Below are 16,878 nucleotides of genomic sequence, written 5' to 3'. Positions count from 1 at the left end.
AGGACTACAAATGCGCTTTCAACTCTCCGCATATGGCAGTGGAACTGTCGCTCCTATCGACCACGGCATGCTACCTTACAAGAATTTGTCAAACAAGACCCACCCGACCTCATAGCGCTGCAAGAAACAAATACACAAAACGTCCGGCTACAAGGGTACAACGCCCACGTACAAACGAAACGCACGGCAATTCTCACCAAGAAGAATCTCACAGTACAGGAATTGGAACCCGTCAATACACCGATCGAACACACCTTAATCGAAATCATACCGGAGAGGAAATCGCTCAAGAGCGTATTCGTAGTCAGTGTGTACAGCCCTCCCAGAGACGCCCTTTCAGACTTCGACCACCTTGTCCGAGAAATTAAGAAGCGCACTGATGGTCACCAAGTCGTTATAGTTGGGGACTTCAACGCCCCACACACGGCCTGGGGATACCAGACCACCACGAAGAAAGGAGCCCGAGTGCACGACACTGCACAACAGCACAGACTCACCATGTGGAATGACCCACTCCAAACAACGAGGATAGGTAATAGTGTCTCCAGAGATACAAACCCCGATCTCACCTTCACGCTAAACCTGCCCTCGGCAGAATGGAGCCGACTCCCAGAAACCCTGGGCAGCGATCATCACATCCTCCAACTAACCGTGGCTCACACTCGCAAGCCCGCTAGGCTTGGAGCGGCCCGGGTAACGGAGTGGAAGTCATTCAGAGACGTGCTAAATGTCGAGACCACCATCGAGAACATAGATGACTGGCTGGAGAAAGTCCTCGACACGGCAGAACGCCACACGAAAACAATACAGCTGAATGAAGTAGTGCCAGCCGTCGACACGCACCTCCTCCACCTCTGGGAAGCCAGAAGAGCTCTTCTCAAGAGGTGGAAGAGACAGAAGCTAAACAAGAAATTAAAGAAGCGAATTGCCCTCCTCACCGAGCAAGCACAGGCATACGCGGAGAGATTAGGACGACAGAACTGGCACGCATTTTGCGACAAACTCCAGGGAACCCTGAGCACAAAGACGACGTGGCATCTCCTGCGCGCCCTTCTCGACAACGTCCCTACGAAGACGCAGCAGCGACAGAACTTTGTAGGCTCGTGCACAACCCCGCCGGATCAGAAGAGAACCTCCTCCTCGAAATTCAGAAGAAGCTGTGCGGCGACCCACCCGTTAATACGACGGCATATGACAAAGTTTACGGTGGCAAACCAAACCCTGACCTTGACCAACCCTTCACGCATGCTGAACTCTCTGCAGCACTATCGACGCTCACAAGAAACACCAGCCCGGGCAAAGATCGGATCATGAACAAGCATCTTCGGAACCTTCCGCAGCAGGCTACCGCAGCCCTGCTCCAGTACTTCAATGAATGCTGGGAGAGAGGAAAGCTACCGGCTGCATGGAAGCACTCGGAGATTACCATGATCCCCAAACCAAATAAACAGCTCAGCATCGAGAACTTGCGCCCGATTTCCCTTACCTCGTGCGTAGGGAAACTTTTCGAGCATATGATTCACAACCGGCTAACCTCGTACCTCGAAGACAACGGATATTTTCCAAACACTATGTTCGGTTTCAGGCAGAACCTGTCAACGCAAGATGTCTTTCTTCTACTCAAGGAAGACCTCATCGACCACCTGAGTACCAGAAGCAAATCATCGATTTTAGCCATCGACGTAAAGGGAGCCTTTGACAACGTCAGTCACGAAGCTATCCTCCGCAACCTCGAAGACGTGGGCTGCGGTTCCCGGACATACGACTATGTCAGGAATTTCCTCACGGGCCGCACGGCCACCGTTGGAATATACAACCTGCGCAGCGACAGCTTCCGACTACCGAGCAAAGGCACCCCGCAGGGTTCGGTCATATCGCCGTTGCTCTTCAACGTCGCAATGATCAAACTACCCAGCCTCCTTGACGCGATACCAGACGTAAGACACGCTTTCTATGCAGATGATATCACGTTATGGACAAGGGCCTCAAACACTGGAACACAAGAAACACGCCTACAGGAAGCAGTAGATACCATCGAGAGCTACTTGCACAAATGCGGCCTCTGCTGTGCTCCCGAGAAGTCCGAACACCTCGTCCTCAAGTCAAGAACGAGAGGCAGACCACCTGGCTACGATGAACCCGATCCTAACGTCACCCTCAATGGAACGCCCATTCCAAAAGTGGAAACCCTACGAGTTCTAGGGTTACACATACACAAAGACGGCTCCGGGGCGGCCACCCTCCCGCGACTACAGCGAACGCTATCACAGCTCACGCATCTCGTCAGGAGAGTTGCAAGCCATAGAAGCGGACTTAAAGAACAGGACACGCTACGCGTGATGCAAGCACTCCTCACCAGTCGAATAACATACAGCACGCCCTACCTCGCGCTGAAGAATGTAGAGGTAGAAAAAATTAACATTCAAATACAGAAAGCCACCAAAATCGCCCTGGGCCTACCATCTACGGCTTCGACTACGAGGCTTCTCAAGATGGGGGTACACAACACCTGGCAAGAGCTAGCTGAAGCTCACAAAGCCAGTCAATTAGAACGACTGAAGCTCACGCCCACCGGAAGATCAGTGCTGCAACGGCTGAGCTACGGTGAAACCTTTATAGCCACCACGGACCGAAAAGAAAAAATTCCTGCAAACATCCGCGAATCCCTGTGCATAGCCCCAATTCCACGCAACATGCACCCCACGTACCACAAGGAAAGAAGACAAGCCCGAGTGGATGCTCTACGGCGAAGACACAGGCAAGATCCGGACGCCAGATACACCGACGCAGCCAAATACCCGCAAAGAAACGCTTACGCCCTGAGCGTCGTAGACTCTCAGGTCAGAGAGCTAGCGTCTGCCACAGTCCGTGCACAAAACCCCGAGACTGCAGAAGAGACAGCGATCGCCCTAGCGACTACCACGTGCATGGACGCAGCTGTCATCTTCTCCGATTCTCAAGCAGCCGTCAGAAACTACGGTAAGGGTCGCGTGTCAACACAAGCACTGAAGCTATTGAAGCACCGCAGTACTCCGATCCCCTACACCTGCGTGACATGGGTTCCTGGGCACGAGGGGCTGGAGGGTAACGAAGCGGCACACGCCGCGGCCCGAGGACACACCTGCCGGGCCAACCCTTCCTACTCTCGGGACGCCCGGCCTGCGCCAGCGGAGGCAGCTGACCGTACCCATCACGTACTCAGGGATGCTTCAACATCACAGGCTGGAACGCAGGGTGTACCCACCACCTCACCCAAAGCTCAACAAAGAAGAAAGCACTACACTCAGAAGACTGCAAAGTAATACTTATATCCACGGAATCATCATGCATAGACTGTACCCAACGCTACAAGGATACCACTGCCCAATGTGCGGCGTACCGGACACCTTAGCGCACCTGATCATCGAATGTCCATGGCATATAGACAAAGACTCATTGCCTTCACCGAGAGACTGTTGCAACGCCAGACTAAGCGAAGACCTCATGGAAACGTGGGAGGCCAAGCTAGTCTCCGAGGACCTGGAGCAACAACGACGTCTCGTTGCCAGGGCCAAGGAAGCAGCGAAGGCCAGAGGGTTCCTGGAATGAGGAGACCTCCCACCGAGAGTTGAACCAGGGCTTACCCCGGAAAACTGTTTCCAAAATAAAAGTTTATTCCTCCTCCTCCTGACAGCAATTATACGAACACTTGACGGGCGTTCGCGCCGTCGGCGCCGCCGCCATCGTGCTGTCCTGGTACCGACGGCTCATGCGCGGCCCAGGCGTAGAGGGTTTGAAGGCCTGTGTGTTTGGCTGCGAGAACGACCAAGCCAAGTGGCGCATGCACCATCACGCTCAGCTCACTCGGCTCTGCCGGTGGCAGGGCAGCGTTCTGGCTTACGCTGCTAGCGTGAGCGTTACGCGCGCTCACACGAGCGTACCTGCTGAGAACCCGTGTGCATGCCACACCGTAGTGCATGCACTGGTCTGAGCTCAACGAACAGTAAACACCACGCTAAATATATCTGATCTTTTCATCGGGCACTCACAAATGCTTGCAGTTTTCTGCCGATATCGTCTCGTGCAACATCGAGGTGAGACGCCTGCACCGTCGCTGCCGGCGTTCCTCATCGCGACAGCGTCGTGATACGCCCGGTATCGGCCAGGGAGCTGCTGCTGCTGCTGCACGGCAGGAGTTGCGTTTCGCGCTGCTTTACGCCATGTCCCCTTTGCGCATTGTTCGAACACCGTGCTAGGAGTTCGAGAGTAACGCTAAGTACCTTGCTATCGCTTCCAACACTTCACCGTCAGGCGAAGCTGCCAATTCTGATAGGATCCGCAGCAATGGCTTAGTGGCCATGTCGTTCTACTGCTGAGCACGTGGTCGCGGGTTCGAATTTCAAGCAGGGGCGGACGCTTTTCGATGGAAGCAGAATGCAAAAACGCTCACGCACCGTGCTTTGGGGGTACGTAAGAGAACCGCAGGCGGTCAAAATTAATCCGAAGCCATCAGCTATACTGCGTCCCTTGTATCCCCTGCACTGCGTCACATTGGGGAAGTTAAACTTCAGAATCGAATTCAATTGGTAGTCGATTCAGCTCTCAATGTGCACACAAAACATGGTTTCTAAAGGAACATTTTTTACATTCTGCCTTCGTCGGAAGTACACAGCTGGAAATCAAACCCGAGTCCTCATGCTGCGCAGCAAAATGCCGTAGCCACTTAGCCACCGCGGTGGATGCTGTACGATAATCTGGTGGCGTAGGTCAAAAGCAGACTACGAGCAATAAAAACAGCGCTAAACGACGGGACGAGTGAAGGGACACAGACAACGGCGCTGACTAGCAACCAAAGTGTGTTTATTCCGTCAGTCAGCACATATATGCTCCGCCGCTATCTGAAACCACAGAATCTACAGAATAGGGCATGCGCAGGGGGCATTACAATTAATGTGATAAGAAGATTAATGTGATAAAAGCAGACGGCGACACATATAATTTTTTCGTATAATGAAGTCCTTGCAACGGATTGAGTTATAACTACACAATGCCTAGCTGCCAATGCCACACAAACATGATTGCGAAGGAAACTAAGGTTTTTAGCTGTCGTTAGCGTGCCTGTAAACTGTAGTTGTTTTTTACCCCATTGTATGCCGTTCTTTCGACTTCCATGTCCGGTAAAAAAAAATAGGTGAAGTCGAAATATTGACTTTATCACCACTTTGTATTTATCACGGCTTTGTATTTCGTGTTTGTGGCTTATTTTGCGCAATCTTCAACAATACCATCCATTATACTCATAATGCGCTTAGTGTACCCTACGCAAGGTACCAAGCGCCATTTCGAACACTTAAGAACTACTAAAAACTACTGAGTGTCATTCATTACACTTTGTTACTACGAGCTTACCACCACCCGTTCATGTAAATCTTCAATGAAAGCAGTCATCATGCGCGTTAATATTAAGGTCACTGGAAATCTCATCTATGGAGGAAGTTTCAAAAAGTTCCCGCGTCACTAAATTTGTATACGGCCGTGTACTGCACCCCATGAATGAGCAATCGTCGCAAGGCCTCAGTAGATGCGACTCAAGCGTAATCCCCGTGACACAGGCAGCAGCACATTGTTTTTTGCCAAACCACGAAACATCGATAGGGAATTTTACCAGTATAAGGCTTCTACAGCGAAGATTCCCGGCGACACACAAGTGCCTGTTTTCGTGAACGACACCGCTTTCGTTATCTTCCTCAGGACGGAGGTTCTCACCGGGAAACGCCTGCGACGGCCCATAGAGGCGTCGCTGGGTGGCCTCGCAACAGCAGCCATAGAGACCAGCCTGCGACAGCATCCCACGGCACCACGGGCACTACATGTCCCGGCCAAGCGCCGCAAGCCATAAAAATAAGAATAAGACACCTTCAACACGATTACTAAGCAGGGTGTGTCTGTATTGTACTCCACGAGATCACTTTCAAGCTTTCATGCAAAAGCGGAGCAAGAAAGTGGGTGATGTCTGTGCACCGCTCCCGTGTTCAGGTATTGTAGACAGGCATGATTCATGATCCGGACGGTCCACGAAGTAAGGGTCGTTCCCGGAAACAGTAATGCCATGTTTGCGGAGCTGTTGTTACCTTCGCAGGAATTTTTTGTTTCTCTGCTACAAAAGGCGAACCTACATGTGACGTCTTCATCATGATTTATGCTCGCCAGCGTTCGTGATCAGGCCCTGTCAAAACTAATTCCCTATTCCGACGTGTCCTGGAAAAGCTCAATGGTTCCCGAGGACACAGGCTAACATTAATATCGAGATCAGTGCGTTTCCCGAAATGAGATAGTGATAAGGATAAGGAAACAAATAGTAGCAGCAGCATGGCCAAAATGATTTGTAGGATCAAAAAAAAAAAAACGCGACAATACGGTTCGGCCTGTTTTACTGGTGGCGTGGCGGGTACCGCAGACAAAAAATGTTCAACATGCACTCCATGTCAAAGGACGATGCAAGCCGCAAAAAAACTCCATTTCTTTGCGTTCGAAGAAAGCTGCCTCGAGTTATGCACAATTTCAATTCGAGCGGCGTGGTGACGGAGTAGAGCACCTGTGAACTTCAGGCAGAGCTTCAAAGTTCAGCTCCTTTGCGGTAGCCTTGGTCCACCAATTCTTGTCGCTGGGTGCATGCCTGGGTGACCCGGGCTTAGGTAGGTAAATCTGATTAATATTTCGGTGCCGTATCTCACTAACACCTACCATTCGATTAGGAACAGCGTAACTATTGGAAGTTAGGCACCAATCTCTGAGAATTAGCAATCACACGGGTGAACTGTTAAGCTACGAAGACTGGCGGTTTCGTTCTGTAACTGGGATACGTCGGAGTTTCGTAATAGCGAACGATGATATCAATGAGTATGATATCCGCACTTTGATTTTTTGCACAAGGTCTTGAAACAAACAAACAAGCAAAGAAAATGCGACAGACCAGTCTGCACGACATTCTGAGACATATAATAGATTATAACAATTACACCACTTATCAACAGCATGTGCTTGTTAAAGAAAGAAAGAAATACCCATGGAAAATTTTTCAGACAGCAGACGTGTTTCTATTATTCCTTTGGCAAGACATGGCGTCCATGCTGCAGGGTTCCGTGGAGCAAAACCCTCGCATTCTACCACGGTGAACTGCATCGCCATTTCATGTCGCATCACTACAAGAGATGTTTCCGTCACGTGATTCTTTTCAAGACTGTTTTCCAGCCACTGCAGCCATATGAAACGGTATAAAGAAAGCACAAACAATAAGTATAGACTTAGCTATAAGAGGGACGCATCTTTAGCGTCAGATTTTATTTTCCTATTTTTTTACCCTTACGCCTGATTGCTTTCCGAGAAGCCAACTTTTTTCTTCTAGCTCTCGAACGCTCCTGTTTGAAACGACAGCTGAAATTTTCTTGCACGCTTTTTGTATGGCTTGCCTGAAAGCAACTGGGAGCGTCGACGGTAAAGGAACGAAGCAGAAACGAAAGCTAAAGCAGCGAAGATGCACTGCATTAGTATATAGTAAAATTCAAAACACAGGGCAAACAATATAATTCTTTCAATATGCACCTCTACAGAGATAAATTCAATTGTTGTAACGGACAGGCTCTGAGCAGAGGACAAACGTATTGCAGGTACGCGCAGGCCTACCTGACGCGTATCAAATTGGAAACGGGACTTTCAAACTTTGACATACGCTTCAACGAAAGACAGCGCGGAGGCGTTGCTATTCTTAGCGCGTAGGCACGCAATACGGGGACGCGCGTACATGCAAGCCCACCTAGGTATGCGTAAGGTCTTCTGCCTGGTTTACTTCATAAATCATGTATCTATAGACGTATTCTCTGTGGGGCATCGCAGTCAGTCGCCCTTCTACTGACAACTGTGCATTCGCGCTGTCAGCGTGACGGTATCGAAACAATCCGAATTCCGGACATCTGATTTGTTCTCTTTGTATGCCCTCAGCTCCGTGCTGACACAGTGGCGCCATTTGCCTCCAGTGGATGCCACAATGGTCGTACGATTTCAAAGCTGCACTGTGGGATCTGATTGAGAATTATTGGTGGTCTGCGGGTTAGCTTATAATGCCTGGGGTTCTTTAATGTTCAGCGACGGGATCAGCATACATTCGTGTCTGCATTTCACAACGCGGCCGTCGCGACCGGGACTCCATCCTGTGACTTTGTGATCAGCATCATACAGGGCCATAACCACACAGCCACGAAGCATGGCAGTATCGCGCTGTGAATCAGCTACAATCGAAGGAAGCTTCAAGCTTCGAATGATAACTTCGCAATGGTAACCTATCGTATTCGATACATTATGTATATATATATATATATATATATATATATATATATATATATATATATATATATATATATATATATATATATACAGGATTGTACTTGCGAAGCAAGAGCTATTCTAAGGCAGATTTACTTTTAAATCAAGTCATTTAGAGTCACTTAGATCAAGATTTAGAACTGCGTCATCTGCTATACGCCATTTTTTTAAATTTGGTGCAGCTAAGGAAAGACACCCTATATATCTGCTTCTTCCTACATGATAGCGGTGTCTTATATACGATATTGCAGATTCAGCCACTACCAAGGAACTGCACTTAGTGATTCTTGGTGCAAAGCTTTTTACGCTGCCCCAGCGACGCAAACGGCAAAGCTAATAAGGGGTATAAGGCGAAGAAAAAAAAATGCACGGACGGTTACGATACTTCCTAATGCAAAATTTGAGCGGAGCTCTATACGTGTTTTCATTTCACAATATATTGACTGGCGTGGGCAGTCTGTCCCATGCGGCACGACGCAAATGGAGCGAAGTGTGGCGCGACTGCCTCGCTAATCTGTAGATAGCGAGAGGAAGCGCGTGGGTGACGCGTGGGAGTCATTCACAGCAGCCAGCCCCGACAGAATACGAAGCGCGCTTCTCTGGCGCCATCTCGTAGTCATGGTCACCGCACTCTGCTTTTCTTCTCAACCTTTCGCCATACCCTCCTCCTCCCCTTACCTCCTCGCGTATTTCATCCCCTGCTACGCGGCGTGTTTGCTTTCATGTTTAAAATGAAAAAAAAATTATAGGGTTTTACGTACCAAACCACGATCTGATTATGAGGCACGCAGCAGTGGGGAGGAGGAGGACGAGGAGGAGGAGGAGAAATAAACTTTATTAGTAGAAATGAGCCGACGGTAGATCGTCCGAGGTGGGCGGCGTCCCTAGTCCAGGATGCAGTGAGCCTGAGCTGATAGCTTGGCCCTGCTCACCAGGCGATGCTGGTCTTCAGGGCTCGAGCTTGTCACCTGGGCCTTCCACTGCTCGACGGTTGGTCCGGTGATGGGCGGTGTCGATGGGTTTTGTTGGCATTCCCATACCATGTGGTAGAGGGTATTGGGCGTAGAGCAGAAGGCTCATTTGTGACTATAGCTCGTAGGATACATGGCGTGTAGCAGGGTGCCGTGCGGGAATGTGCCGGTCTGTAGTTTTTGGAAGACCACCGCCTCTTCTCTTGTCAGCTTTGGATGCGGGGGTGGACAGATCCTCCTACCCAGTCGGTAAAAACGCCGATATCTTGAGCCGCAATGGGGGACTGCGTAATAATTGTGACCACCTGTAGTTCTTTAACGAGCACCTAAATCTAAACACACGGGCGTCTTTTGCGTTTCGCCCACATCGAAATGCGGCCGTCGCGTCCGGGATTTGATCCCGCGACCTCGTGCTTAGCAGCGCAACACCAAAGCCTCTAAGCAACCATGGCGAGTCTCATCTTTCGCTGTGCCCGTTCGCTCGGTTACGCCGACGCGGACGCTCGCCGCAGGAACGGGCGCCTGAGAGCTAAGCTCTCAAACCGCTATAGTTTTAGATGATTCAGCTATCTTGATATTGTGGGAAGCCTTATATACAGGTGTTTCAGCTAACTTTAGCCAGAGTGTAAAAATATGCAATTGCCACGTAGCTGGACCGAACCAAGATAATGTTCCCGTCGCATGGAGATGATCAATTTATTTTTTAATTCTACCAAACTAGATAATTGGTTTTAATTATTAAACTTCTCAAGTATTATAATTACATTAAAAGTGTCAATGAGAAAATGGTAGTGCAACATAAGCTCCCGATGCAGATTTCTGTTGCTCAAGGCGTGCTAGATAAAAGTTTTTCCGAGCATGAAAGAAGCCCGCGAATACACGTAAAGTGCCTCGAGCGGCAAGTCGCGCGGCAATTTTGCGTGTATTTATGGGCTTTTTTCACGCCCGGAAAAACACTTATGTAGCACGTATTGAGCAACGAAGAGCTGTACCAGGAGTTTTTCATGTCGCTCTAGAATTTTCTCATCGGCAATTTTCATCTAAATATAATATTTGAAAAGTACATGACTTAATTAAAACTAATTATTCAACTAGGCGGAATGAAAAACAATTCGAGTATCTCCAAGCGACGGCTGACAACATTACCTTGGCTATGTCCAGCTACGTGGCATTCGCATGTTTTTAAACTCTGGCTAAAGTTAGCTGGGACGCCCTACGTACAAAGAGAATAAATGTACACGGCGGTCGCATTTCGATGGGGCCTAAATGCGAAAACACCCGTGTACATAGAGTTAGGTGCACGGTAAAGAACCTCAGGTGGCCAAAATTACTCCGGAGTCCCCCACTACGGCATGCCTCATAATGAGATCATGGTTTTGGCACGTAAAACCCCATAATTTATTATTTTAAAATAAATGTAACGTTCTTTACTCTCTTTTCTTTGTGTGTGTGTGTGCTCTTATGCGCAGAAATTTCAGAAGAACGTAATTTTTAAAGTAACGACTCTCCAACTGCTGTTTGAACATGCATCATATAGACAACATCAAACAACGTCTCCTAAAAGGATTTGTGGAAACAGCCATTCACAATTCCTCTCTTACACGCTTTGAACGTGCGGGATCACTCGCCGTGGTGACGCAGTGGCTTCGGCGTTGCGCTGGTAAGCCCGAGGGTGCGGGATCGAGTCCCGGCCGCGGCAGCGACATTTCGATGGGAGCGAAATGCAAAAACGCGCGTGCACCATACATTGGGTGCACGTTAAAGACACCCAAGTGGTCAAAATTTATACGCAGTCCCCCAATACGGCACGCATTAAAATCATATTGTTTTGGCAGGTAAGTACTAGAATTCAACTTAATTATTAATATACAGGATGAAACGGCAGGATACGTTTGTTGACACGTGGCTGTCGACGCTAGTAAGAGTTGGGACAGTGAAAGATGAATGGTTTATCGAAATTAAATTCTGGTGTTTATGTGCCAAGACCACGATATGATTTCGAGGCGCACCGTGCTGGACTCCGGACTATGACTAACCGGGATTCTTTGACGTGCACCCATATATACATACACGAGTGCTTTAGCATTTCCCCCATCTATATATGGCCGCCGTAGCAGGGATTCGAACCCAAGACCTCAAGCTCAGCAGGACGACACCATAGCCACTAAGCTTCCACGATAAGCCGCGAATGCCGGGTCACCCGCGCACACAGCATACGGCGCGCGGTGATTTTATCGCCCTTGGACTTTATATACGGAACCTGACGGCGATGGTAGAAATACGCCTGGAGTGTCCATATAATTGCTATTGCAATAAAAGAAGCTTGCTGTCAGGTGTATAACGACCGAGACTGGCTGGGTCGTACGCGGTGTCACGCGCCCGTTTAAGTTCTCGTTGTTTAGCTAGGGGAAATATAAGCGTTGTTGTCGATGAACAAACTTGGGTTGGGTAGGCATCTTGCAAGACGCATTGTCACATTCTCCAGCACTTCAAGTCGCTCCACTCTCAATCCCACAGCGCTTGTCTCTTGTACCCTAAGCCTTTCTTTCTGCAAGCTTGGAGAACTTGTAGGGTCTTCGGGTCTCGCAGGAGTACCGACCACCGCAGGTTCGAGCTTGGCGAGCCACAGGGCCGCGTCAGCCGTCAGCCGCTAGCGCGCCGCTGCGCGTGAGCTCAGACCGAAAGGGGCTACCGAGCAACAGAAGCAAGAACAAACTACTGCCCTGAGTTAATCGAAACTGTTTATTGTCTCCGGCGGCACCCAGACGCCCGGTTAGGGGCACCGGGGAACCAAAAAGGTTCTGTACCAAGGGCGGAAACATAGACAGGGGCGCCTGTAGCCCGTCGCTGCGAGAGCACAGGCTCAAGCTAGGACACGACGCTAGGAAAAGTCCCTGCGGCAATGCTAGTTCTCGCGATAACTAATGGGCCGACTGGTAAGCGTTCGTTCGACCGCGCGGCGTGGTGCAGCCTCGCGCGAGCACTAGGCACCCGTTCAACATAAGGTACGCGCTCCCCGCATGGGAAAAGGCACCGTGCGTGAGCTCAAGTCCTAGCCACAAAGGTGTCGGCGGACGAGTGGAAGCATGTACGTACCCGATGCAATCCCAAGGGAGGAGAGACACGCTACCGCCACGAGAGTAGCCGCCAGCGGCTGCCTCGTGACGTCATAGCCCCGCCCTCACCGCGATTAATCAGAACAATCGCGAGTGGAGCGCCACCGCTGACAACTGGTTCGGAGCGAGATGGAGATGAGGCGTAGGGATGGCAGAACAGGTGGATGGCACCCGCGCAATGGAGCAGACAAATTCTTCCTTTAATCCCCACAAACCACACATTTTTCTTATCAAATCAAATCAAAGAGTTCAACATACAGAAGCAACACAACGGCCGTAGTATGGGTCTCCGGATCAATTTCGATTGGGGCAAATGCGAACACAGAAGCGTGTTTGCATTTTGCCCCAATCCAAACGCGGCTGTCGTGCGCAGAATCAAACTTCCGACCTAGCGCACAGCAGCAGCCAGCTGTTGCCGCTGGGCCATCGCGGCGGATCTTCATTAAGGAACACAATGATTGTGTCAATAGTCCAAGTTTGTCAGGTACCCCGCGACATGGCTTAGCCCAAGATTCAGACAGCACGAGGTTTCACTTTGCTTCATCGCGTTCGCCAACTCTTTGCCCTCAGTGATGGTTTATGACTTTCTTGCACAGTGGTGCAGGCAACTCTTCCTTGGAGAAGTACTGTTGCTCTTTATCCCTTGAGATTTTCTGTTTACTTAAAATATACAGTTCAATTGAGCGTAAGGTGCTAAAGAGATAGGCGCGAAGACGAGTGATCTGGGTTTTTATAAGATTTATTATTTATAAATGAATTATTACGATTCAACGAAACCACAAAATAGTTTTATCAATGACGCGTCTAGAGCCGCACGGTTGCTCTCACAGTACGTCCCGAGCGGCACTAAAAGATGCAGTTTCCCATGCCTGTTGTACAGCGCAGATCAATATGCATGGACATGAGGACGTTCACATTGAGCACATTCTTATTTGCCCGAAGCTCGATCTTCATGGCCTGCTCAGCATACACTCCAGGGTGTTGTACATTTCCGTGGAACTGAGCTTCAACGCCGTCGCTGTCCCAATCATGAGGGTGTTGCACGAGACACCCAGCGAGTCCTTGAGGATGTGGGTCAGCTTGGAGTCCTGGTATCGCACTTGTTGCGTACCAGGACTCCAAGGTACGGCACTGTTTGAGCGGACGTCGATGCAGCTGCCGAGGGCCAGGAGCGACAGGTCGAACTTGGTACCTTCCTTTACGTTCCTACTCACCGCCGCTGCTCGCTCCGAGTCGGCAAGGTTAATGGAGCGCATCGAGACACGAATTTCTTTCTTCGTGCTTGTCACATTCTCTGTCAGTGTGACATAGCTCCGGAAGATGCCGTGTGACCATGAACACTCAGCATTAAGGTCGGTGGCATGCTGCGTCCAGTTCTTGTTTCCTTTCAAGAGCAGCTCGAGGAAGGTGGCGGATTCATTCACTTTGCGTACGGTGAGCTTCAATGTGGTAATACCCTTGTCCGGGATGAGGCGCAGCAGATCTCGAACAACCTTGCTGTAGACTTCCAGATAGGTGACTGCTACGTCACATGTCTCACCCTCTGACCGAAGCTTGTCCACGCGCTGGTAAAACTCGCACGTCATGAGGGTGATCACTCCAGGGCATTCTTTGAAGCCCAACATTGCGGAAGGTTCACCGGCGCACGTCGAAACGCAGATGAATACAGAACAATTGCACCCTTCAAAGAGCATCGTCAGCATGTCCTTGGTGGTGCTCCTAAACACATACACATTATCGTTTGTTTCATCAAAGAATGCATCAAACATGAATGTGTTGTCTTCGTTTGGCATGACGAGAACCCCGCGTGTCCGCTGTTCTTGAAAATGGAAAGATTCCGCCTCGGCCTTGGGCTCGAACACATGGCACCTGTCGCCCAACACGCGGGCGATGCTGGCGGTCTCAGAGTCACGATAACTCAGTAGACGCACGCGCACTACCACGTTCACCCATGCCCACGGTGACAGCGGGTCTTTGTTCGATTGGCGACGTTTCAGGACTGAAAACTGCGCGGTCTCATTAGAACGCCGGTTTGGCGGCATCATTGTAGATTCCTTCATGGTAGGGTGCCTCGATGCTGCGGGAGTCGGCCTGACCATGGACGCGAGCGTGATGACCCCGTGGACAATGCCGGCACTCTCAGGGTCACGATCGCTCAGTAGGCGTGTGCGCACTGCCATGTTCACCCGTGCCCACGTTGACGGTGGCCCTTTGCTCAATTGGCGACGTTTCAGGCCTGACGACTGCGCGGTCTCGTTAGAACACTGGTTTGGCGGCACCATTGTTGATTCCTGATTGGTAGGGTGCCGCGATGTTGCGGGAGTCAGCCTGACCATGGACGCGAGCGTGATGCCGGCACTCTCAGTCACGATCGCTCAGTAGGAGCACACGCACTATCACGTTCACCAGTTCCCAGGGTGACTGCGGGTCCTTGTTCGAGCGGCGGCGTTTCGGGGCGGATGACTGCGCGGTCTCTTTTGAACACCTCTCGAGGATTGACTGCACCAGCGTAGATTCCTTCGTGGTAGAGTGCGTCGATCTTGAGGGATCCGGCCTGACCAAAGACGCGGGCGCGATGAACTAAAATGGCGATCGTCCAGTCTGGCGCCGGGCACGCGTTCTCCACCACGCGCTCGGCTAACTTCGTCCTCCTCTTCATCGTTGGAGCAGTGGCACTGCAGAAGGGCATCCCAAGCCCGCCGCTCCTTTCGGGGGGGGGGGGGGGGGCGAAAAAAATTAAATTATGGAGTTTTACGTGCCAAAACCACTTTCTGATTATGAAGCACGCCGTAGGGGAGGACTCCGGAAATTTTGACCACCTAAGGTTCTTTAACGTGCAGCTAAATCGAAGTACACAGGTGTTTTCGCATTTCGCCCCCGTCGAAATGCGGACGCCATGACCGGGATTCGATCCCGCGACCTCGTGCACAGCAGCCCAACACCATAGCCACTGAGCAACCATGGCGGGTTTCAGGGGGGCGACGACCACACAGTTTGCTACTGTGTGCGCCACATTAGTACCCACTCCTTGGCAGCGTACGGCTGACGCTAGGATATAAGGTTTTCAGAGCAAAGAAAAATATTTTGTGCAGAAAAAAATGCGAGTGAACTCAAGAGGCAAACGTTATCAGCTAGGGAGCTGAACTGCTGGCTGTGCTACAATTGTACAAAATTGCGAAATAACACTGCAGACTTAATCTCTTCAGTGTATATATATATATATATATATATATATATATATATATATATATATATATATAAAGAAATCTGCGTGCTCCCAGCCCACTTCCACCACTTTTTCGATTTTATTACGCGGCTGTCCCTGAACACCGAGCAACGCGGTCCAGTACTCATGTTACACTCTATTTAAGTAATGAATAATGGAACTAAACCCAGCATTTCTGACACTAAATGAACATTCTTGTAATGCTCAACTTAGTGCAAATAAGGTGGTAATGGTTATGAAACGCTCCTTGAAAGATGAGAAAAAATTGGTGGCGTATCCATCTTTTGGAGATGACTGGTGAATTGAATGCGATAACCAATCTATATTATGATGGGCAAGCACTCGGTGAGGATATACGTTTCATGCGATGATTATTGCGAAAAGCGGTACATACCCAGTGACCCAAGTTGAGAAATAGGTTAGGCGCGGACACACACACACACACCAGCACGCTCGAGATATTGGCAGGAACACGGTGGCGATAATTTCCAAGTTTTCAGGAATTTTTAAAGATCGCCTGTAGCAGTTAAGATAATTCTAGTCCTTGAGCCGAATTATTAAGAGAGGCCGACATGCACAAAAAATCGAAACACATATTCAACAAATTTTTAGAATTTCACTACTTAACTTCTTAATTGATCTACGGCACATCTGCAATTTACGAACTTCAGCCGGTGAGATTGCAAAGCATATCCACTTGGAATGAATTTACAGAATTTTTGTAGAGCGATGTTCTCTCATATGATTACGCTCTAAAAAAGATTGCACCTTTCTGCGAGCTCATCTTGTTCTCAAACAATAATCGTGATATTTCTTGAGTGTCTTTCCTTTGCCTGACGCTGTGTGCCCGGTACTTGCTTGCATGCGCGCTTGCGGTCCAGCATGCGCGCTATCAGCGTGACATAGCATTCTTGACAGGAAAGTTGGAGTGCCGAGCTTTCAAGAAAGGAAACGCAAGCCACACAGGTTATTGTTTGGGAACAAAATAAGCCTCAAAGGGCGCAACAATTCTAGAATGTCGAACAGCTAAAGCTATTCCAGCCTCTGTAATAGGATGTCGATGACGACGCGCCGCTTTGTCTTTTATTAAAAACGTTCATTCATGACGTAAGTTATTTCACATGCTAAGTTAGTGGCAATAACCAAAGTCGTCTAATCTGTTTGCGTCTTTCTGGAGAAATGTATACGTCGCAGTACAACGGCGTAG

The 16,878-nt window shown here is 49.6% G+C and overlaps 2 protein-coding genes across 4 annotated transcripts in view; one reads left to right on the top strand and one right to left on the bottom strand.

Moving 5' to 3' along the window:
* The window catches only part of LOC135906740 (QRFP-like peptide receptor), a 351,749-nt gene that overhangs the window by 192,433 nt on the left and 142,438 nt on the right, over positions 1-16,878 (top strand). The gene's annotated exons all lie outside the window — the stretch shown is intronic.
* Positions 13,174-15,097, bottom strand: LOC135906739 (kinesin-like protein KIF18A). Its single transcript, XM_065438320.1, has one exon. The coding sequence runs from the start codon at positions 14,779-14,781 to the stop codon at positions 13,396-13,398; it is 1,386 nt and encodes a 461-aa protein (XP_065294392.1). The 5' UTR covers positions 14,782-15,097; the 3' UTR covers positions 13,174-13,395.

The sequence above is a fragment of the Dermacentor albipictus genome, chromosome 1 (assembly GCF_038994185.2).
Source record: "Dermacentor albipictus isolate Rhodes 1998 colony chromosome 1, USDA_Dalb.pri_finalv2, whole genome shotgun sequence".
Taxonomy (NCBI): domain Eukaryota; kingdom Metazoa; phylum Arthropoda; class Arachnida; order Ixodida; family Ixodidae; genus Dermacentor; species Dermacentor albipictus.
The sequence above is the reverse complement of the archived record's forward strand: the minus strand, read 5'-3'. Positions and strand labels throughout refer to the sequence as shown.

Excerpts from the sequence above, each read along its gene's own strand:
- LOC135906739 (XM_065438320.1), bottom strand. The coding sequence starts at position 14,781 with ATGGTCAGGCTGACTCCCGCAACATCGCGGCACCCTACCAATCAGGAA.